The following is a 21,307-nucleotide window of genomic DNA, read 5'->3' on the forward strand; positions in this document are numbered from 1 at the left end:
AACTTCCTCCCGCCGCCCGCGGCGCTCATCGTCGGCGCCCAGAAGCCGCGGCTCTAGTAAAACCCACTTAGTATTATACCTATTCGGACATGGAATGTTTCCTGACATGAGTAGACCACGCCTCTCCTGTGCCCCGCCGGGGGGAAGCTATGACCTCAGGCGGGGGTAAGGGAGCGGCATGGTCTACTCATGCCAGGTTGAGGTCTCGGTTGCATGAACCTCTTTACTTCCGCAGCCGCGCCGCGGCGAGCGCGCCGGCCTGCGCGGCGAGCGCCGCGGCGACGCCGAGCAGCGCGACGTCCGCGGAGAGCCGCGTCGCGACGACGTGGCCGACGCCGTCGCCGAGGGCCCGCAGCGCGCCGAGCGCCGCGAACGCGCGTCCGACCGCGCGGCCCTGGTGTCGCCTCGGCAAGCTCAGCGTCCCCAGCGCCTTGCCGAGCGGGTCCTTGGCCGCGAGCACGGCCTGCAAACAAATGAACGCCGGCGAGAAGAGCGCCGCGGGCGCGTCGCGCGCGCAGACGGCCAGCGCCGCGGCGAGCGCCGCGAGGACCGAGGACGCGCGCGCCATCGTCCCCGCGTACGACGACAGCGACGGCGCGAGGCCGACGGCCGCCGTCGACGCGAGGCCCTCGAGGAAGTAGGGCCCCGCGAAGGCCGAGCCGCCCCAGCCGTAGAGGTCCCGGCCGTACAAGGGCCAGAGCACCGCGATCGCCGTTCGGCACACGGCGTCGACGAAGACCGCTCCGGCGACGACCGAGAATGGCCCCCAGCCGACGACGGCGTCGTCCTCGTCCTGCAAGAGGGCGGACGCGGGCGCCTTCGCGGCGACGTCCTCGGGGTCCTCCGTCGGCACGGGCGTCCGCGGGTTGCAGACGCCGCGGAGCGCCAAGAAGATGATCGAGAAACCGCAAAACAGCGGGCAGACGACCATCAGGACGCGGTACTGGCGCAGCGGCTCCGCGACGCCGAGCGCCGCGAGGATCCGGACGCAGGGCACGTAGGCGCCCTTGCCCAGGATGCGCAGCGCCGCGACCTGGAACAAGAACGCGGACACGCAGGCCTCGCGGCGCGCCGTCTCCGTGTGTCGCGTCGCGTGGCTGAGCACCGACGTCCACAAGTTCGACGCGCCGAGGCCGATGATCAGGTTGCCCGCGTACAACCAGCCGAGGCCGCCGACGGGCGCGACGCCGCGGACGAGGCAGCCGAGCGCGCAGGAGCCTACCAAGCACGTCAGTGACAGTGTTTCATCGCTTTCCCAGTCAAATCTCTCGAAGGTCGTCATGGCCGCGGACGCCGGCAGGAGCAGGCCGTGGCGACGATCGCCGGGTAGGCGCCGCGCGCGTCGACGACGTGGCCGTAGACCGGCGCCAGAACGACGTCGGGCCAGTAGACGACGAGCCCGAAGTTGCCGATGTCGCGCTTCGTCGCGCCGAGCAGCAGATAAAAGTAGGTTGTACAAGGATAGTGCAGGGCGCCGCCGAAGGACGCCGTCCAGACGCAGAGCATGGGCAGGCGCAGCGCCGGCGTGTGCCAGAAGCGCTCGAGCTCGCGCGCTTGCGTGAGCAGCGCTTCGCGCGCGGCGGCCGCGAGCGTCTTGGGCTGCGGCTGCATCGTCGCCGAGCAGCGCTTGGCTATCACAATGAATGTCGAGCAGCTGTGCTGGCTATCCGACGGGCGCCATGCGCCATGGCCGGCGCGGCAAAGAGTCAATGATGGGTTCAACATAAAACGCTGCCGCGACCTTGAAGCTCAAAACAACGCCTCAACCCGCTTTGATTTCACGTGTTCTTTAGCGCGAGCCCCCGCCCCGAGGTCCTAGAGCTCCTTGCAGATGAGCTTGACGAGGAGCGCCTTCTGCGCGTGGAGCCGGTTCTCCGCCTGGTCGAAGACGACGGACTGGGGCCCGTCGATGACGTCGGCGGTCTGCTCCTCGCCGCGGACGGCCGGGAGGCAGTTCATGAAGATGGCGTCGGGCGCCGCCTGCGTCATGAGGTCCGTCGTCACCTGAAAGGGCATGAGCGCCGCGAGCCGCGAGTCGCGCGCGGCGCCCTCGATGCCGTAGGACATCCAGGAATCGGCGTAGACGACGTCGGCGCCGCTGACGGCCTCCTCGGCCGTCGCGCAGACGGTGACGGCGCCGCCGCCGGGCGCCGCGGAGAGCGCCGCGCACTCCTCGAGCACCGACGGCTCGACGTCGAAGCCCTCGCCCGTCGGCCCGGCGACGCGGACGTCGAGGCCCATGAGCGCGCCCGCGCGCATGAGGTCGTAGGTCACGTTGTTGCAGCAGTCGCCGACGAAGGCCAGCGCCTTGCCGCCGAGCGCGCGCTCGACGTCCGGGGCGTCGCCGCCCTTGTGCTCGACGATGGTCTGCAGGTCCGCGAGCATCTGCATGGGGTGGGCGTAGTCGTCCAGGGCGTTGACGATGGGGATCGTCGCGTTCGCCGCGAGCCCCGCGATCTGGTCGCGCGACTTGACGCGCGCCGTCACCGCGTCGGCCATGCGGCTCAGGACCGCGCCCGTGTCCTCGTAGGACTCCTTGACGCCGATGGGGCTGTCGCCCGTCATGTAGGCGATGCCGTGGCCGCCGAGGCTCGTCATGCCCGCCTCGAGAGACACGCGCGTCCGCAGCGACGGCTTCTCGAAGAGCATGAGTAAGGTTTTCCGCTTCAGCGCGTCGTGGTAGTCCTCCGGCCGCGCCTTCATGTCCAGCGCGAGCCGCAGCACGCCGGCGACCTCCGGGCGCGTCAGGCTGCTAATCTTCGTCACGTGGCGGACGGCCATGGCTTGCACTCGAGATTGCTCTCGCTATCGTCTCGATCTCGCGTCAAGTTGAGTGCCCTGTGTGGTGCGCAGGTCTTTGTTTCCCCAGAGCCCAGCCCGAGTCATGATGGACGTGCGCAATAAGGCCACTGCGCCGGGCGGCGCGCTGGGTTTCGGTAGAAGAGATCGGGTGGTAGCGAAGTTGTGCCTCCTCGCTTTTATTGAGCTGGACGGCGACGCGCATCGCACGAGACCTCACAGAGTCGGTAGACGATTCGGTAAACGGTTCTCAAAGGAGCGGCACAACCTAGATGCTGAATTATTGTATGTTCTTAGCGATAGTGCAAACGTACTCGTCGAAGTGGTGGAGCGCAGCCGCCAAATGCCTGATGCCACACGCGTTCTTGCTAACCGCGGTTACCCGCTGTGGTACGCGGCCTCCGAAGGTCTCCATCGCGTCGTCCAGCTTTTCCTAGGTCTCGGAGCTGAGGTCGACGGGCTGATGGACGACAGGACGGCTCTCCTGACAGCATCCTTTTTCGGCGAAGAGGATCACATCAAAGTTGCGCAACTTCTGCTCGAACACGGCGCCGACCCGACTTACGTCAGTCCTGACGTCTGGACTCCGCTCGAGGCCGCGCGGGCTCGCGGCGGCAAGGACGAAATGGTCGAGCTTCTCTTGGCGCAGCCTCGCGTCCGCCGCGCGCTGCGCAAACGCACGTGCGCCTACTGCGAAGGCGAGGGCAGCATCGTGCAGCCCCCGTTCCAGGTCTGCGGTGGCTGCATGAGTCGCCGCTACTGCAGCCGCGACTGCCAGAAGGCCGCGTGGCGCAGCGGGCACCGCGCCGAGTGCATCTTCGTGCCGGAGCTGTAAATAAGCCCTCTAGAAGAGTTACCACCCCGGGGCAGCTACAATTCCGGCACGGGCGCGTCCGCGCCCGCGGCGAGCGCGGCGAGGAACCGGGACGCGTCGGCGAGCGCGGCGTCGACGGTCGCCCGCGCGTAGACGTGCTCGTTGAAGAAGAACTTGAGCAGGAGCGCGCCGTCGCCCTGGACGAGGGCCATGAGGTAGATCGCGCCGACGTTGAAGGTCTTGCGCTTCATGGCCGTCGCGTCGACGCCGAGCTCCGTCGCCTCGAGGCCCGCCCAGGGGACGACGTCCGTGTAGCGGTCGTACCAGTTGTACTGCGCCGGCAGGGGCGCCTCGGCGTCGGGGCCGCCCTTGGCCGCGCCGTAGGCGACGGCGTAGGGCACGGCCGCGAGCGATAGCGCGTCCAGCACGGACGCGTGGACGTGCGCGACGAAGGCCCCCACGGAGCCGTCGCCCGCCGGCCGCGGGGGCAGGACGACGTTCATGTCCGACGCGAGCTGGCCGTAGGTCCGGTGGAGCTCGTCGTGGCCCACGCGGCCGCTGTGCGAGTACTGGACGACGCTCGCCGCGCCGCGCGGGAGCCACCTGGGCAGCAAAAGGGTGCGAAATTCCCAACTTCAAAGGCTCCTATCTCGGTCGTTTTCCGCTCGTTTCGGCTGATTTTTGGACGAGCGATCATCTCTCGGAGCGCTCTCGAAGCGTGGGCGCTGATTTTGAAACGCACGCGCGCGGAAAACTCACTTTGAAGCGACGTTGAATCACCCTTTTGCTGCCCTGGCAGCCACCGGAGCGCGAACGCGTAGGCCGCGAGCACGGCCGACGGCAGCGACGCGCGGCCGCAGGCGCTCCCGCGGAGCACGGCACTGAGCTTCCCGAGCGTCGCCGCGTCGACGACGGCCGCGGCGTCGCTCCGCAGGAGCGCGCCCGTCGAGAAGAGCGTTTGCACGGCGTCGGGCGTCTCGCGGGGCCAGTCCGGGAGGCGCCGCGCGGCCGCGTAGGCCTCGCGCTGGGCGACGACGGCGGCGCCGCCGTAGGCGCCGTCGGAGACGAGCGAGGCCTGCCAGCCCAGGAACGCGCCGTAGCTCCGCGGCACGGCCGGCAGGTCCGCCGTCGCCGCGCGGCCCGCGACGAGCGCGTTGTAGGCGAGGACGAGCTCGCCGTAGAGCACCTGGTGGCTCCAGCCGTCGGAGACGGCGTGGTTGCAGGCGAGGAAGAGCACGTGCGTCTCGGCGTCGACGGCGACGAGGAGCGCGCGGAGCAGCGACCGCGCCGCAAAGGGGTCGTTCGCGTCCGCGTCGTAGTAGGCCTGGCACGCGGCGACGGCCCCGTCGACGGAGTCCGCCGCCGCCGTCTCGAGCTTTGGCTTCGCGTCGGCGCCCACGACCACGAGGGCCCGGTTCGCGCCGGGCACGTCGACGAGCCGGCACCGCAGCGCGTCGTGGCGGTCGACGACGGCGTCGAGCGCGAGCTTCAACTTGCCGGCGTCCAGTTTGCCCACGAGCTTCCCGACGGCCGTCGGCGGGAGCCAGGCGTAGCCGCCCGCCTTCGCCGCGCCGTTCGCGCGCTTGTCGCGGCGCCGGAGCATCCAGAGCAGCAGCTCCTGGTCCGGCGACGACGGGAACGCGGCGACGCCCGGCGGCGCGTCCGGCACCTCTTCGGCCCAGGGCGGCCGCGCCGGCGCCTCGGGAACGTCCTCCGTGGACACGCACTCCGCCTCCAGCAACGCGACGACCTCGTCGAGCGTCTCCGCGGCGACGAGGATCGACGGCGACACCGTCCGCCGGAGCCGGTCGCCGACCTCGCGCGCGAATTCCGTGCCCTGGAGCGAGTCCATGCCCAGGTCGCCGAGGTTCGCCGTGGGATCGATCTCGTCGAGCCCGAGCACGGCCATGGCCGCCTTCGTCGCCGCTTGGCGCGGCGTCACCGCGGCCGCGGCGTAGGCGGCGGCCTCGCGCGGAGGCGCCGCCTTCGCGGGGCTCGGGAGCCTCGCGGGGCTCAGGAGCGCGGCCTCGTAGGAGAAGGCGAGCGCCGGCGATGCGGTCGCGCAGCGGAGCGCGGCCTCGGCGACGGCCGACGCCTCGCGCGCGTTCTTGACGGAGAGTCGGCCGCGGACCGCCGCGACGTCGCGACCGCGACGGCGCGCGTCGACCCGCGCCGCCGCGCGCGCGTCGTCGCCGCCGACGAAGGCCCGCGTCCACAGCGCGTCGCTTCGAAAGCCGTTGACGCGCCGCGACACGGCCGTTTCGGCGGTCGCGTCGACGACCGCGCGCTCGGGCGCCGCGTCGACGACCGCGGCCGCCGTCGCGGCCTCGAGGCGATCCGAGGTCAGCACGACGGTCTCGACGGCCCCCGCCAAGGCGCGAAGCAAGCCCAGCCCGAGGGCCGTCGCCGGCCCGAGCGAAACCTCGAGGCCGGACACGACCAGCGGCCCGCCGCGCCGCGAAGCGGCGACGACGAGCTTCGCCTCGAGGACGGTTCCGCCGCCGAGCGCGCGCGCGACGGCCGCGTCCGCGTCGTCCGCGTCCCCGAAGAGCCGCGCGACACCGTCGACGGCGACGGACGCCGACGAGCCGACGCGCGACGCCGCGGGACGGAGCGGCGCGGCGAGCGCGTCGGCGGCGCGCCGCCCCAGGACGTAGCGCGGCGTCGCCGAGCGGCTCCGGACGGCCCGCGGGAGCGCCGACGCGCGCGTGCGAGGCGCGAGGAGCGTCACGCGGCAGGAACCGGCCGACGAAGCCGCCTCCCCCCAGGCGACGTCGTAGAGCGCGGGCGCGCGCGGCGCGGCCGCCGTCCGGTAGCGCGCCGGCTCGACGGGCGATACCGAAAGCCGGGCGAGCGCGAGCGCAGAAGAAGCGAACGACAGCGTCCCCGCGCTTCGCCGCATGGACAGGAGCGTCGCGGCGGGCGCGGCGCCGACGGCGGCGGGGACCGCGGCCGCGAAGACCGTCTCGACGGACGTCGGCTCGTGCCACTTGCCGTCGCCCGGGTTCGCGAGCTGGCGCGCCGCGTCGACGAGGCCGGGCCGCGCGCCGCGGACGAGCGCGAGCTTCGAGCCGCGGGCGCCCGAGAAGGCCCGCGCGACGCCCGCGGCGCCGACGACGCGCGGCGGCGCGCTCGTCGCGCCGCGGAGCCGCGCGTAGAACGCCGCGCCGTCGAGCGCCTCCTCCGCGGATCCGCGGAGGCGCCGCGGGCCGAGCGCCGCGTCGCTCGGCGGCAGCAGGGTCGCCGTCGCGAGCACGTCGCCGCCGGCGGCCCACTCGACCGCGTCGCCGACGACGGACAGCCGCGCGACGACGATCTCCGCGTAGCGCCGGTCCGGCAGGCACGCGGGCACCTCGACGTCGGCGAGGCCGACGACGGCGGCGTCGTCGGCGCCGCGGAGCGCCGCGACGGCCGCGGCCGCCGCCAAAGCCCCGTCGAGGAGCGTCGCGAGCGCCGCGCGGCCGCGGAACGCCCACTCGGCGCCGTCGGGCGCGAGGGCGACCTTCATGCCGAGGGACGCGTTCGTGGCGAAGCGCCACGTCTCGAGCGCGCGCGCGCGCGAAACCTCGCCCGGCGCGCGCTTCCGCGTCGCCTCGGCCGTAAACGTGCGCCGCGCGTCGGCCGCCGCCGCGAAGCCGCCGCCGCGCGAAAAGCCGTCGTCGGCCGCGCGGTCGCGGTCGCCCGCGACTTTCGCGGGTTCCCGGCCGTCGGACGCGGCGAGGATCGCGTGGGCGATGATGCCCGAGTAGCCGAAGCTCGACACGCCCGCCGTCGCCAGCAAGCCCGGCGCCGCGACCTGCGCGACGCGGTCCGCGCCGCGGTCGGGCGCGCCGTCCGCCGGTAAGGCGAGCTTGCACGTGCCCAAACCCTGCTTCGCCAGGGACGTCACGGGGTTCGCGCGCCGCAGGCGCCCGTTCGGCGCCGAGTCGCCCGCGAGCGCGCCGAGCGCCGCGAATACGCCCGCGCCGCCGGCGTTGGGCTCGCCGTGGCCTAAACACCCCTTGACGCCCGCGACGCGGACCGCGCCCGGGCTCCGGCCGAGGGCCGCCGCCAGGCCCCCGAGCTCGATGGGGTCGCCGAGCCGCGTGCCCGTGCCGTGGGCCTCGACGGCGCCGAGCGTCCGCGCGGGCCCCGCGGCCGCGGCCTCCAGGAGGCACGCCTCGACGAGGCGCCGCTGCGACGTCGCGTTCAGCGCCGTGAACGTCGCCGACTGGCCGTTGTGCGCGCACGTCGACGCGGCCCAGGCCGGCGCCGGCGCGCCGGAATCGTCCGCGGGCTCGAGCAGCAAAGCGGAGCAGCCCTCGCCGCGGCAGTAGCCGTCCGCGGAAGCGTCGAACGCGCGGCACGCGCCGCTCGGCGACGTCATGCCCGCGGCCGCCGCGCCCACGTGCACGAAGGACGGCGCGAGCATGAGCGACACGCCCCCGGCGATCTCCGCGTCGGCGTCGCCGTCGCGGACGAACTTGGCCGCGAGCGCGGCCGCGACGAGCGCGCCGGAGCACGCCGTGTCGACGACGACGCACGGGCCCCGTAGGTCCAGCAGGAAGCTCAGCCGGCTCCCCGCCGCGGCGTAGCCGTTGCCCGTGAGGTCGTGGGGCCCCACGTCGACGGCGGGCACGCCGAGCACGGCGTCGATGGACATCATGCCCGCGCAGACGCCCACGGCCGCGCCGCGGAGCGCGCACCGGTCCGGCGACCGAGACACCAACGCGCCGTAGGTCAGGTCGAGGAGGAGCCGCTGCTGGGGGTCGAGCGCGGCGGCCTCCGCGGGCCGGAAGCCGTAGCGCCGCGGCTCGAACCCTCTCGCGCCGTCGGAGAAGGCGCCGTAGGCCGCGCGCGCGCGCGCCTCGGGATTCCCGCCGCGCCTCGCTAGAGCGGCGTCGACGGCGCGCCAGTCCCAGCGCGCCGCGGGCACGCGCGACCCGCCGAAGCTCTTCGACAGGACGACGGCGCGCAGCGCGCCGAGACTCGACGCGCTCCCGGGGAGCCGGAGCCGCGCGGCCGCGACGCGGAGCGGCGCGGCGCCCCGGCGGCTCAGGCCGCCGCGCGCGCCGACGCCGTCGAAGCCCGCCTGGGCGCCCGTGCCCTCGCCGTCGGAGTCGTCGCCGCCGCCCGTCATGGACACGATCTCCGCCGCCAGGGCGCGCACCGTCGGGCACGAGAAGACGACCGTCGGCGGCAGCTCCAGATCCAACTCGCCCTCGATCTTCCGGAGGAGCTCGACCATCTGGCGGCTCGACAGCCCGAGCTCGTAGAAGGCCGTCGTCGCGACGACGGGCCCCGTCGCGACGGCGCGGATCGCGCCCAGCAGCGTCGCCTCGACCTCCGCGGCGCGCTTCGACGGCGTCGCCGGCGGCGCCGCGCGCTCGCGCGTCTCCGCGGCCTCGCTCGGCGCGGGCGACGCGTCGGCCTCCGGCGCGTCCTTGTCCTTGTCCTTGTCCGCGCCGTCGCAGGGGGCGACGCCGAAGGTCCAGGGGAAGGCCGCGATGGCGTCGCGGACGAGGTCGAGGGGCCCGTAGCTCCGGGCCATCGGCTCGATGACGCCCGCGGTGTCGAAGAGCACCTTGAGCGACGCGTCCTGGACCTTGGCGCGCGTCTGGCGCCGCTGGACCTTGCCGGACGTCGTCTTCGGGATGGACCGCTCCGGGATGACGAGCACGCGGTCCGGCTGGAGGCCCGACGCGACGCCGACGGCGCGCGCGACGTCGTCCGTCAGCGCCTTCAGCGTCGCGGCGTCGCTCGGCGCGCTCTTCCGGAGCTCGAAGACGCAGACGACCTTCTCCTCGGCGCCCGCGGCGTTCTCCTCGGCGGCGAAGGCCGCGACGCAGCCGGGCCGGATGACGTCGCGGTTCGCCTCCTGGGCGGCGACCTCGATGTCCTCGGGGTAGTAGTTCTTGCCGCCGACGATGATGAGGTCCTTGAGCCGCCCGTTGATGAAGAGCATGCCGTCCTCTAAAAAGGCCTCGTCGCCCGTGCGCACGTAGCGGCTCCGGCTCTCCGTGCCCGCGTCGTCTAACACGAGCCGCGCGTGGAACGTCTCCGTCGACAGCTCCTTCTTGCCCCAGTACCCCGCGGCGACGGACTTGGACGAGATCCAGATCTCGCCGCGCGTCGCCTCGCGGCGGCTCGTCGGGTCCACGATCCTCAGGTCGCACTGGAAGTCCTCGCCGCAGCAGGCGAGGTCCGGCCGGCTTTTCGATAAGATCAGCCCCCGCGCGCAGCCGCACGTGCCGACGACGTGCTCCGCGAGACCGTAGTTGGGCACGTAGACGTCCTCGCGCAACCCGTAGGGCTTGAAGGTCTCCATGAACCGCTCGAGCTGCGCCGGCCGGCACCGCTCGCCCGCGCCGCAGGCGAACTGGCGGATCGAGGCGAGGTCGATGGGCGCGTGGGCCTTCGGCGCGTCGCCGTTTTCCTTCGCCTTCGCGTCCTTGGCCGCGCGTTCGCCTGGGCAGCACCAGGGCGATTCAACGTCGCTTCAACTTGAGTGTTTCGCGCGCGCGCGTTCCGGAAAAAGCATCCACGCTTCGAGACCGTTCCGAGAGATGATCGCTCGTCCAAAAATCAGCCGAAACGAGTGGAAAACGGCCGAGATATGAGCCTTTGAAGTTGGGAATTTCGCTCTCTTTTGCTGCCCTGGCGCTCGCCCAGGCGCCGCACGCAGAGCTCGTAGGCGAAGTCCGGCGCCGCGGACCAGTGGGCGCCGTACTTGGACATGGCCTCGAGCCACAGCAGGGGCATCTTGAGGAACGTGAGCGGCGAAAAGTTCACCATGCGGTAGCCCGCGACGAACGGCCCGACGATGCACAACACGAGGCCCGTGTCGTGGAACTGGGGCAGCCAGGACACGCCCGTGATGCGCTCGCCGGCCGCGACCCCCCGCGTGGCCAGGTGGTGGCGCTGCGCGGGCAGGTACATCTCGTTGAGGTTGTGCCAGATGTTCGCCTGTGTGGAAATCGACCGCCGGTTTGGGACGTCCCGACCAAACTTTGAAATTCTCTAGCTCGGTCGAATCGAAGTCGATTCGGCTGATTTTTGGACGGATCGATGGCTCTCGTCGAGTTCTCAAAGCACGGCGGAAGTGCTTGCGTCAAAACTGCGCACATGGAAGTCGGGTGGAAGATTCGAGTTCCGCGCGGACGTTCGCGAACGTGAGCATGACGCCCTTCGGGTCGCCCGTGGACCCCGACGTGTACTGGAGGAACGCGACGGCGTCGTCGAGGAGGGGCACGTCCGGGTCCGACGCGTCCTTGAACTTGAGCTCGCGGTCCGTGCGCTTCCACACGAGGCCCGGCGGCCAGCGGTGCGTCAACGACAGCGCGATGCGCATCTGGTCGAGCGCCTTCTCCGTGAGGCACAGGGACGACCCGCAGGACTGCTTCACGAGGTCCAGCTTCTTCAGGCCCAGGGCGAGCTTGTTCGGGTCCGGCGGGTAGACGGGCACCGCGACGACGCGCAGCCGGAGGCAGCCCCAGAACGCGATCATAAACGCCATGCCCGGCAGGTAGCACAGCAGGACGCGGTCGCCCGTCTCGACGCCCCAGTCGTCGACCATCTTCCGCGACACGGCCAGGGCCTTGCGCCAGAGGCCCGCGAACGTCAGCGTCTCGCCCTCGCGGCCGCGGTCGTCGAGCCACGTCATGAAGTCCGCGTCTTGCATGCGGCCGATCGTCGCGCGCGTCTCCCGCAGCAGGTGCGTCTCGCTCGAGTGCGGCGCCCACCACGCCGGCGGCTCGAAGTCGACGTGCGCCGTGCTGCGGTAGCTCGCCTCGCGGTACGGGTACTGGCTCATGGTTCACGAAGCCCGCGGCGGCCGAGACCAGCCGCGCGGAGGCGGTTGCAGCGCTTCGCGCGGCGCCGCGCGGCGCGGCGCGTTGCGAGCACCGAAGACCGAGGTGTGCTGCGCGCGCAACGCGTCACTACGCGCCGCCGCGACGCGCTCTGCCGCTCGAGAGCGCAGGCGTGCGTCGCGATCACAAAGTTGTGGGGAGGGCAACAAGGGCCTCGCTGAACCCGGCGGTGAACGGCAGCTCGGCAGCCCGCGATTTTCGAGCGTCCGAGCAACGATGGCTGCCGTCTGAAGCACGTGGGGGCAGCCCAACAAGCGCAACCATGTCGGACAAGGAGCTGCAGCGCGCGCTGCTCAAGGAGCGGCGGGCGGCGGAGAAGTGCGAGCGGCTCAAGGTGCAGTGCCGGTCCCAGGCGGCGCTCATGACGCGCCTCTTCGCGTCCAAGCTCGGCGAGCAGGGCGAGCTGCTGTCCGAGGCCCTGGACCGGGGCGCGTCGTCCGAGCTCGCGGGCCGCGCGGCGGCGTTCCGCGAGTCGACGGCGTGGATCCTCGGCGAGATCGAGGCCGGCGGTATAGAGGGCGCGTCCGACGCCGAGCTCGACGCGCTCCGCGCGGAGAACGCGGCGCTCGTCGACGCGCGCGACGAGCTCGAGCGGCGCTACGTCGAGGGCGGCACGACCCTGACGGCGCCGGAGCCGAGCCACGCGGAGCAGCGCATCCGCGACCTCGAGGACGAGCTCGACGCCGCGCGCGACGACGCGCGCGCGGCCAAGGCGCGCGCGCGCGAGCTCGAGCAGGCCCGGGGCCGCCCCGCGGGCGGCGGCGGCGGGTCGTCGACCGCCGACGGCGAGGAGGTCGCCGCGCTCCGCCGCGAGGTCGCCGCGCTCCGGGGCGCGGGCGACGCGGGCGTCGCGCTATCGGAGCTCTCCGAGGCCATGGAGCGGCTCAAGGCGGACCACAAGGAGGCGCTCAAGAAGGCCAAGGCCAAGGCCCGCGCCGCCGACGGCGACGCCGTCAAGAACGCGGAGAAGGAGAAGGAGCAGTTGATGTCGGCCATGGAGAAGGAGGTCGAGGCGCTCATCGCCGAGGAGCGCGCGAAATTCGACAAGGAGCGCGAGCGCCTGGAAAAGTCCGCGGCCAAGGCCAAGAAGAGCGCCAAGGGCAACACGAAGGCCCTGAGCGCCCTGGCGAAGCAGGTCCGCGCGCTCAAGCCCCAGATCGCGGCCGCGCGGCGCGAGGCGCGCGCGACGCTCGCGGAGCTGCCGGCCGTGTCCAAGGACGTCGCGGCCCAGATCCTGAGCCGCGTCCGGTCCACGGAGCGCGAGCTCGCGGAGACGACGCGCAAGTACAAGCGCGAGCTCGGCGAGCGCAAGCGGCTCCACAACCTCGTCCAGGAGCTCCGGGGCAACATCCGCGTCTTCTGCCGCGTGCGCCCGGTGTCCAAGCGCGAGCGCGAGCACGCGGGCGAGGACATGGCGTCCTGCGTGAGCTTCCCCAACGACGGCGAGATCAACGTCGCGCGCGGCGTCGCTTGTTTACGTCGCGAGTTTTGCGAGAGCGGCGCTCGATTCCCCGGTGTGAAGCACAGCTTCGGTGCACACATGGACAGACCATCCCACACATCTCGTCCCGATCCGACGGACCGTCGTACCCGCGCGCGCAGGTCGCGAGCGGCCGCAAGGAGAAGACCTTCGAGTACGACCAGGTCTTCAACGTCGACAGCAAGCAGGCGGACGTCTACGAGGAGATCTCGGGCCTCGTGACGTCCGTGCTCGACGGCTACAACGTCTGCATCTTCGCCTACGGCCAGACGGGCTCGGGCAAGACGTACACGATGACGGGCCCGCCGGAAGACCGCGGCTGCAACCTCCGGGCCCTCCAGGACCTCTTCGCCAAGGCCGCGGACCGCCGCGGCGACACGGACGACAAGATCAAGGTGAGCGTCATCGAGGTCTACAACGAGCAGATCCGCGACCTGCTGAGCGACAAGGTCGGCGCGAAGAAGCTCGAGGTCCGCCGGGGCGACCGCGGCAACTACGTGCCCGACCTCACGGAGGTCGACGTCCGCGGCGACGACGAGGTGCTCGAGTTGATGGCCATCAGCGACCGCGCGCGGTCCATGGCGTCGACGGACATGAACGAGCAGTCGTCGCGGAGCCACATGCTCATGAACGTGACCGTCGAGTCGTTCCACAAGGCGACGGGCGTCACGACGGTGGGCAAGCTCCACCTCGTCGATTTGGCGGGCTCCGAGCGGCCGTCCAAGTCCGGCGCCACGGGCCAGGCGCTCAAGGAGGCGCAGAACATCAACAAGTCGCTGAGCGCGCTCGGCGACGTCATCGCGGCGCGCGCGCAGGGCTCCGCGCACATCCCCTTCCGCAACTCGACGCTCACGCACCTCCTCCAGGACAGCCTGAGCCAGGACTCCAAGACCCTCATGTTCTGCTGCATCTCGCCGATCCTCTACAACGTCGACGAGACCTTCTGCACGCTCACCTTCGCGTCGCGCGTCGGCTCCGTCGAGCTCGGCAAGGCGACGAAGCAGGTCGTCGGCGGCGCGGCGCCGGGGAAGAAGCCCCAGCGCAAGTCCATCGCCTGAGCGCCCGTCGCCCCGGCGCGCCGCCGCCGCCCCTTCCCCCCCCCGCGCCTCGAATACACCACCCACCACCTGGGGCGCCCTTTTTTTGCGTGTGGGGGAGCGGCTGCTGTTCACCTCGGAGGTTATACCCTTAAAAAGTCGGGATTACGACCCCTGCTCCTCGCGCTCCTCGATTTCGAGCTCCTCGAGCGCGCTGCGCATGGCCGCGTAATATCGGTCGTCGACGCCGCCGTTCGCAGCCTTGAACTTGTCCAGCGTCTCCAAAAGCGCGGCCGCGCCGGTGAGCTGCTTCGGAGGCGGCGGCGGCGGCTCCGCGGCCGGCTCGTCGGCCGGAGGCAGCGGCTCCGCGCCGGGCTCGTAGAGGAGCATGGCCGGAGGCATGGGCTTGCCATCGTCGATGGCGCAAAAGACGGGGCCGCTCGCTCTGCGGACAGCCTTCGGGATGTCCCAGAGTTCGACCCAGTTCGCGATAGGCCCTTCTGCGAATCGTATTCCTCGGGCCGGCCACCACGCGTAGATGTGATCCTCTTCTCTCGGGCCGCCGTAGATGCGATCGTGGACTTTCGCGCGCGCCTCGTCTTCGTCTGAGTAGCGCCGCTCCGGAAGCACGACGATCATGCCACCGCAGCGGGCAGCCCCGGCGATGCCTCCGATGCATGGATTCAGGCGGGGCCCGGCGGCCCAGATATCGCCACGGATGTCGTAGACGAGGACGATAGTCTTATCCCACCCGAGGAAATTGCCATCCTCATCCTCGTCCTCATCACCCGTGTCCCAGTAACCGCCGAGGAGGTAGAACTTGCCGTCGAAGATCACACCGTGCTGATGGGAGCCGCCGAAGGGAGCTTGCTGTCCCCGCTTCCACGTCTTGCCATCGTAGATGCATAACCGATTGCTTCTTTCGTTGTCCTCGTACCGGCCGCCGAAGACGAAGAGCTTGCCGTCGTGGACCACGCTCGCCATGCCGTAGCGTTCGCCGCCCGGCATGTTCTCGATCTTCGTCCAGGTATCGCTGTCGGCGTCGTACGCTGTCGCCTGGTCGACTGGTATGACGCAACCATCATAATCAGGCGTGGAACCAGCTCCACCGCAAACAATCAGGCGTCCGTCTTTCAAGACGCCACAGGCCATGTCCCCGAGTCCGCCGTAGATTGGAAGCGGCGCGAGCTCACGCCACGCGTCGCGACCCGGGTGGTAGGCCCAGACCTCCGCGACTTCGTCGGCTCGCGTGTCCAGCGGGCGTTCGTAGGGATGTAGGCTCTGCCACTTCCGGCTCTGCCCGCCGATGACGACCAGTTCCTCGCCAAGCCACGCGAAGCCCGAGGACGTCGTGCGATCGCCGGGCATCGTCGCGCATCTTCGAGCGGCGCCCTCCGAGAGCAGCCAGGTTTCCGAGCCGTCCATACGTCCCGCGTAGCCGCCAGAGATGAGCAGCCCCGCGTCCGGCGCGGCGCCCTGCACGCGCGTGCATCGACGGCCGCGGAGGATGCCCGGCATCACGACGTCCACGGCGACCGGCGCGCGCGCGTCGTCGACGGCGGCCGCGCGAGCCTTTGCGAACGCCGGCGAGCGGACGCGCGCGCGCAGAGCCTTGCACGACAACGACGCGCGGCGCAAGTCAGCCGCCGGCAGGCGCGCGAGCACGGCGCATTGCACGTCTTGGGGTAGCAACGCGAAAGCGAAGCTCTGCTTCGGAGGATCCACCTCGGGCGCGTCCTCGTCGCCGTGGACGCACGTCAGCTGCGTGTCCACATGGTAGTTGTAGACGCCCTTGCGCCCAAAGTCGACGAGCACGCGCTTCGCCGCGTTCTGCATCTCCGGCTGCATGCAGGGGCCGACGACGACGCCGCGGTCGCCGACGCGGACCTCGTTGTAGGCGACCTTGGCGACGACGCGCGTGCCCTTGGCGAAGTGGGGCGCGCCGGCGACGAGGGGCGCGTGCTTGAGGCGGGCCAGGGCCACGTCTCTGGGCAGCGCGCCATATCCCTTGACGGCCAGCGTGCCCGCGCAGCGCCCCACACCGATGACGACGCCGATGACCTTCTTGTCCAGGCCCGGCAGAATAACCTTGTCGCCGCGCACAAAGTTCGTGCCCTCCACCAGCGGCGCGAGCCGGAGGTGCGCGTCGGAGCGGAAGTTGTACGCGGCCTTGTTCTCGAAGTCCACGAGCACCCGGAGGTCCGGGCGCGACATCGCGGGGTCGCAGCAGGGCCCGACGACGACGCCCCGGTCGCCGACGGTCACGGTCTCGTAGTCCACTAACGCGAGGACGACGTCGCCCTTGAAGATCGGGGGCGCGCCGGGGACGACCACCACCGACGCAGGCCGGGCGCGACCCGCGCTAATCTCGGCATCGACGCCGTTGGGGAAGCGCACGAGCAACGCGTCCTGCAGGGACCGGCCCCGGCCGACGACGACGCCACGGTCGCCGACGTTGATCTGGCCAGGGCGCGCGGCATTCGCTAGGACGCCATCTCCCAAGACGTAGCCGCCTAAAATGGGCACGCGCCGCGCCTGCTGGCCCTTCGTGTAGACGTAGGTGCCCTTGCCGTCGTCGAACTTGATGCGGCAGCGCTTGTACGGCAAGTCCTCGCCGGGCTCGACGACGACGCCGCGGTCGCCGACCATGACGCCCTTCCACGCGGTCGCGGCAACGACGAGATCGCCGACGGTCAGATCGTACTGTAGGGGCATCTGGCCCGCGGCCCGCGGCGCCGCCGCTCCGCGGAGGTCCGATTCGGGGCTAACCTCACTAAATTTACCGGCACCTAGCTGTAGACCGTCGCTTCTGATAGAAGACGCCATTGCGACAACGTCCTGCGCCGCGTCGTCAGCGCGCTAGGTGACTCGAGTCGTTGGGCCCGCGTCGGCCTGCGGCGGCCCTCCTCGTCGAGGAGAGACCAGGGCTTAGAGGCAGGTCTGCACACAGCGAGTAGACTTCTTTTGCCGGCCGAGGGCGCGAGGCCCGGTCCCGGAGACACCTCTATCCACCAGACGTGCCCGCACAGTGAAGCGGGCGTAGTGTGAGTGTGATCTGCGGCGGACTGAATACACAATTGGAGGGAGGAATTGCGTTAGCTCGTGCGGCGCGCGCTGCGTTGGCTCGCAGCGCGCGTCGCGTTGCCTCGGCGGCGGAGGTTCAGGAAGGATGAGGGCGTAGGAGGTGGTCGTAGGAGGAAGTTCTGCTCGTGGGATGAGGGCGTAGGAGGTGGTCGTAGGGCGTAGGATGAGGTCGTAGGAGGAAGTTGTGCATCGACGTCGCCGTCGATCGCGATTTACAGTTCGGCGGCCTGCGTGATCTTCTGGAGCGCCTGCGGCTGGTCGCCGGCGGGCGTCTCGGCCACCATCTGATCCGCCGGGGGCAGGTTCTGCTCGTCGGTGAACATGGTGGAGATGTCCCAGGAATCCTTCCTCTCAGTGGCCTTCCTCTCGCGCTGCTTGAAGTAAACCCCGCCCATGACCAACAGGAGCACGACGACGATGGCGACGATGATGCCGGCCATGGCGCCGGAGTCGAGGCCGTCGTCCGACGACTTCTTCTTGGACGACGAGCCCGAGTCGGGGGCGTCCGTGACGGGCGGCGCGGCGGTCGTCGTGACGGGCGTGGGCGCGGCCGTCGTCGTCGTCGTCGTCGGCGCGGCCGTCGGCTTGGCCGACGGCGCGGCCGTCGGCGCGTAGACCCAGTACGGCTCCGGGTCCGAGACGATGGAGACCACCGTGAAGTCGTCGCCGAGGTCGAGCCCGAAGTAGTCCGCCCAGTAGAGGATGCGCTCGAGCATGACGCCGTCGGCGATGGCGATGGCGACGTCCTCGACCATGGCGTCGAGGCAGTCGTCGTTCGAGTTGTGGCCCGCCATCGCGCACGTGTCCATGAGGATGACGGCCTCGATGGACGCGGTGTCGTCGCCCGCGGCCTGGAGGAGCTGGCGGCGGCGCGCCTCCCCGAACGTCGCCGTGAGGTCGGCGACGGCCTCGGGCCCGGTGAGGAAGGGGATGACGTCGTTGATCGCGTAGGCGAAGGCCGAGAAGCCCGCCTCGGAGATGAGGGCCTCGCCGTTGAGGCCGTCGACGAGGAAGGACAGGTACATCCACGCGGTCTGCGACGCGTCGAACGCCGTCGGCTGGCCGAAGTTCGACGCCGTCGGCGGCTCCGTCGGCGGCATGACGATGCCGTCGACGGCGAGGAAGCGCTCGACGCAGGGGCCCGTGCACGTCGTGATCATCTGGAGGTCGTCGGGCAGGAACTGGATGCCGATCTCGCCGTCGTCGGAGCCGCCGCCGAAGTCGACGGCGTAGAGGCCGTTCGGGAGGCAGAAGTTGATGACCTCCTCGGAGCCCGTCTCGACGGTGCCCGTGAGGATCTGCTCGCCCTGGCGCACGCCGACGTACTTGTAGAGCGTGTACGTCGCGCCCTCCCAGCCGTCGCCGCCGTAGTCGTAGAGCGCGAGGTAGTAGCGGTACTCGCCCTCGACGTCGCAGGGCGTGAACGTCGGCGACGACGTCGGCTTCGCCGTCGGCTCGGCGTCAGCGAAGTCGTACGAGAAGACCCAGTCGCGCTTGTTCTCGAGCTGGCGCCGGAGCGTGTCCTCCATCTTCAGGAGCGAGCTCGCGTCCTCGGCGACGCCCGCCCAGGCGTCGGCGTCCGCGTCCGCGCCCGTGCCGGGCACGCCCTTGAAGACGCGGGCGTTGACGTCGCCCGCGCCCGTGCCGGGGATGCCTTTGTAGACGACGTCGCCGCCGCCGGCGACGCGCTCGAGCGCCGTGGCGCCGAACGCCAGCGCCAGGATGGCGCACATCACTTGCCTCATCGTGGCCTAAACGAGGGGGAAGGGTCGGGTGAAAGAGGGGGTCCCGGGTCGAGGAGGGGGGGAGTAAGGGGTTGAGCAGGCGGGGGGGTGAACGATTGACGGCGAGGCGGATCCTCCGACAGGTTATTTGTCGCGAATTTTTTTTTTCTCGACAAATTTGGGTCGGCCCTGGCCCAGTAACACCATCGAAGCCGTCGTCGCGCTCTACGCGACCCCCCCTCGCGCGAAGATACATAACACACCTCGTAGGAGCTCCGCCCAAAAATTTCAGTCGACAAACGAGCGAGAGAGAGAGAGAGATGATCAACGTCTACAAGTACATTGAATTAAAAGCCGATGAAATCCACACCACCTACCCCGTGCCGCACGCCGAGACCGTACCGAGCCCCGTGCCGCGTGCCAGGCCGCGTGCCCGGAGCGCGTTTACCGGTCCGGAACCCCCGTGCCCGCCGTCCCCGGCCCCCGTCCCGGGGCCGCGGCGTCGTGCGGGGGCCCGTCCGAGGCGTCCGAGGCCTCGGGCCGCCGCACATCCACCCCTGTCGTTCGAGTCTAGGCGCCCCATATGTCGGTTTAATCGAACTTAAGAAGGTGCACGAGACCGTGCGACGCGTCAGTCGCTCTCCAGGGATCCAAGAAAAAATTCCGAGTCGCGCCGAGGCATCTGCCGAGGCGTCGCGGCACCAGATCCCCAAACAACAACAACCCCCCTTTACATCACCACAACCCCAGCACCCTTCTCAGCACCGCCTTGACCCCCTCCATCATCCAGAGGACGCTCTCGGACATGCCCGCGACCGCGACGCGGGCGTCGCCGCTGAAGACCGCCTCCGGCAGGTGCTCCACGTCCCACGTCACGTCGACGACGACCCGCTCGTAGGGCGTGTTCGGGTTCACGCGCCGCTCCGCCGTCCGCAGCAGCAGGGACGACGTGTAGACGTGGGTCGTCGCCGCGGTCTCGTGGAACGCGGACCACGGGGCCTCGTCGACGCGGACGCGCGACTTTTCGAGGAGCGCGCGCGCCGCGGCCTCGAGTTCGGGCTCGAGGACCGCGTGCCGGAAGTGGGTGATGCCGTGGGCGCGCCAGTCCGCGGGCCCGCGGCGCACGAACGCGGCGACGTCCGCGACGACGCGGCCGTCGTAGGAGAACGCGCCCGTCCACTCGCGCTTCGCGGCCGGCGCGTCCGCGCCTGTGCCGAATTCAAATCTTCAACGCGTATGCGACGGTTTCGACGCAAGCTTCGAAAACTCGACGAGAGACATCGATTCGTCCAAAAATCAGCCGAATCGCTCGAGAGGTTGAAAGTTTGGTCGGGACCACCCAGACCAGCGGATGAATTCGGCACAGAACCGCGCGGAGCTCGGCGAAGGCGAAGCGCAGCGCGTCGTGGACGGCGCGGGCGACGTCGTGGCGCAGGTAGAGCGCGATGGCCGCGTCGAGCTCCGCGCCGTCCAGGGGCGGCAGCGCGAGCGAGGCGACGTCGCGCGCCCACCACGCGGGCGGCGCGCCGCGCCACATGCGCGCGCCCTGGGCCTCGACGACGGCCGCGGCGTCCTCGACGCCCATGCCCTCCTCGAGGAGGAAGTCGCCCGCGTCCGGGCCGCCGTAGAGGTCCGACGTGAGCACGACGACCGCCTTCGCGGCGTCGACGGCGTCGGCCCCGGACCGGAGCACGGGCTGCGTCAGGGGCTCCAGGAGCCGCAGGGCGCCAAGGGGCAACCGGTTCACGTCCTCGAAGACGAGCACGGCGCGGTCGCACGCGCGCACCGCGCGCACGGCCGCCGCGAGCGCGCGGAGCGCCTCGGCCTTGCCTGTGTGGAAATCAAATCTTCAACCCGACTTCAACGCGCGCGTATGCGACCGTTTCGACGCAAGCTCTTCGGCTGTGCTTCGAGAACTCGACGAGAGCAATCGATTCGTCCCAAAATCAGCCGAATCGACGTCGAATTGACCGAGCCAGAGAATTTCAAAGTTTGGTCGCGAGCCGAACTGCTCCGTCGGCGAGATGGCGCGCGTCTCGGTGAGGTGCGTGTGCCCTTTGCCGACCCAGAACTGCTTGAACTGGACGAAGGCGGCCTCGAGGCTCGCGGCGCCGCCCGTCGTGTCGTTGGCGCTCGTCTCGATGAAGACGCTGGCGTAGACCTTGGACACCGACGCGAACGCGGAGCCGTCGACCGTGGTCGTCTTCGCGTGCGACCCCTCGACGAAGGTCGCCCTCTCCGCCAAATCGAACGCCAGCTTGCCGCCCGCCGACGAGTAGCGGTGGATGGAGACGACGGGGATCTTGAAGCCGACGCGGCTCGCCGCGCTCTCGCCCGGGTCGTGGAAGAGCAGGATGAACGGGCGGACCGCGGACTTGTACATGGTCATCGTCCAGTTCTCGCAGGCGACGTTCTTGATCTTGACGCTCACGACGAAGGTGTGCTTGCCGCCCTGGGCCGTCGACGCCGAGAGCACGCCCCGGACCGCCGCGTCGACGTCCGCCAAGGACGGGCCCGGA

The 21,307-nt window shown here is 70.6% G+C and overlaps 6 protein-coding genes across 6 annotated transcripts in view; 1 reads left to right on the plus strand and 5 right to left on the minus strand.

The window, feature by feature from the left end:
- Positions 1–1,815: 1,815 nt before the first annotated feature.
- OTC1 (hypothetical protein) lies at positions 1,816–2,781 on the minus strand (the record flags this gene model as incomplete). Its single annotated transcript, XM_009043120.1, has 1 exon — positions 1,816–2,781. One exon carries the CDS (start codon positions 2,779–2,781, stop codon positions 1,816–1,818), a length of 966 nt encoding a protein of 321 aa, XP_009041368.1.
- A 4,901-nt stretch (positions 2,782–7,682) lies between these two features.
- On the minus strand, positions 7,683–8,378 carry AURANDRAFT_6042 (hypothetical protein; the record flags this gene model as incomplete). The annotated part of the gene is made up of 1 exon (XM_009043119.1): positions 7,683–8,378. A coding segment is annotated over one exon (696 nt), but the record flags the coding sequence as incomplete, so codon positions are not given.
- A 792-nt stretch (positions 8,379–9,170) lies between these two features.
- AURANDRAFT_33336 (hypothetical protein) lies at positions 9,171–11,168 on the minus strand (the record flags this gene model as incomplete). The annotated part of the gene is made up of 3 exons (XM_009043118.1): positions 9,171–10,028; positions 10,274–10,531; positions 10,755–11,168. Coding segments are annotated over 3 exons (1,530 nt in total), but the record flags the coding sequence as incomplete, so codon positions are not given.
- Positions 11,169–12,427: 1,259 nt separating this feature from the next.
- Positions 12,428–13,947, plus strand: AURANDRAFT_1243 (hypothetical protein; the record flags this gene model as incomplete). Its single annotated transcript, XM_009043080.1, has 2 exons — positions 12,428–12,916; positions 13,066–13,947. Coding segments are annotated over 2 exons (1,371 nt in total), but the record flags the coding sequence as incomplete, so codon positions are not given.
- A 198-nt stretch (positions 13,948–14,145) lies between these two features.
- On the minus strand, positions 14,146–19,063 carry AURANDRAFT_72644 (hypothetical protein; the record flags this gene model as incomplete). Its single annotated transcript, XM_009043117.1, has 5 exons — positions 14,146–14,425; positions 14,918–15,036; positions 15,706–16,744; positions 17,281–18,815; positions 19,052–19,063. The coding sequence occupies 4 exons, from the start codon at positions 18,807–18,809 to the stop codon at positions 14,146–14,148; spliced, it is 2,967 nt and encodes a 988-aa protein (XP_009041365.1).
- Positions 19,064–19,523: 460 nt separating this feature from the next.
- Positions 19,524–21,307, minus strand: part of AURANDRAFT_67631 (hypothetical protein) — a gene marked incomplete at both ends in the record, with an annotated part of 2,426 nt that continues 642 nt past the window's right edge. Inside the window, 3 exons of the mRNA XM_009043116.1 lie at positions 19,524–19,996; positions 20,061–20,618; positions 20,760–21,240. Of these exons, the coding sequence (XP_009041364.1) occupies positions 19,524–19,996; positions 20,061–20,618; positions 20,760–21,240 (1,512 nt within the window). The remainder of the gene's footprint in view (positions 19,997–20,060; positions 20,619–20,759; positions 21,241–21,307) is intronic.

Source organism: Aureococcus anophagefferens (genome assembly GCF_000186865.1).
Source record: "Aureococcus anophagefferens unplaced genomic scaffold AURANscaffold_44, whole genome shotgun sequence".
Classification (NCBI taxonomy): domain Eukaryota; class Pelagophyceae; order Pelagomonadales; family Pelagomonadaceae; genus Aureococcus; species Aureococcus anophagefferens.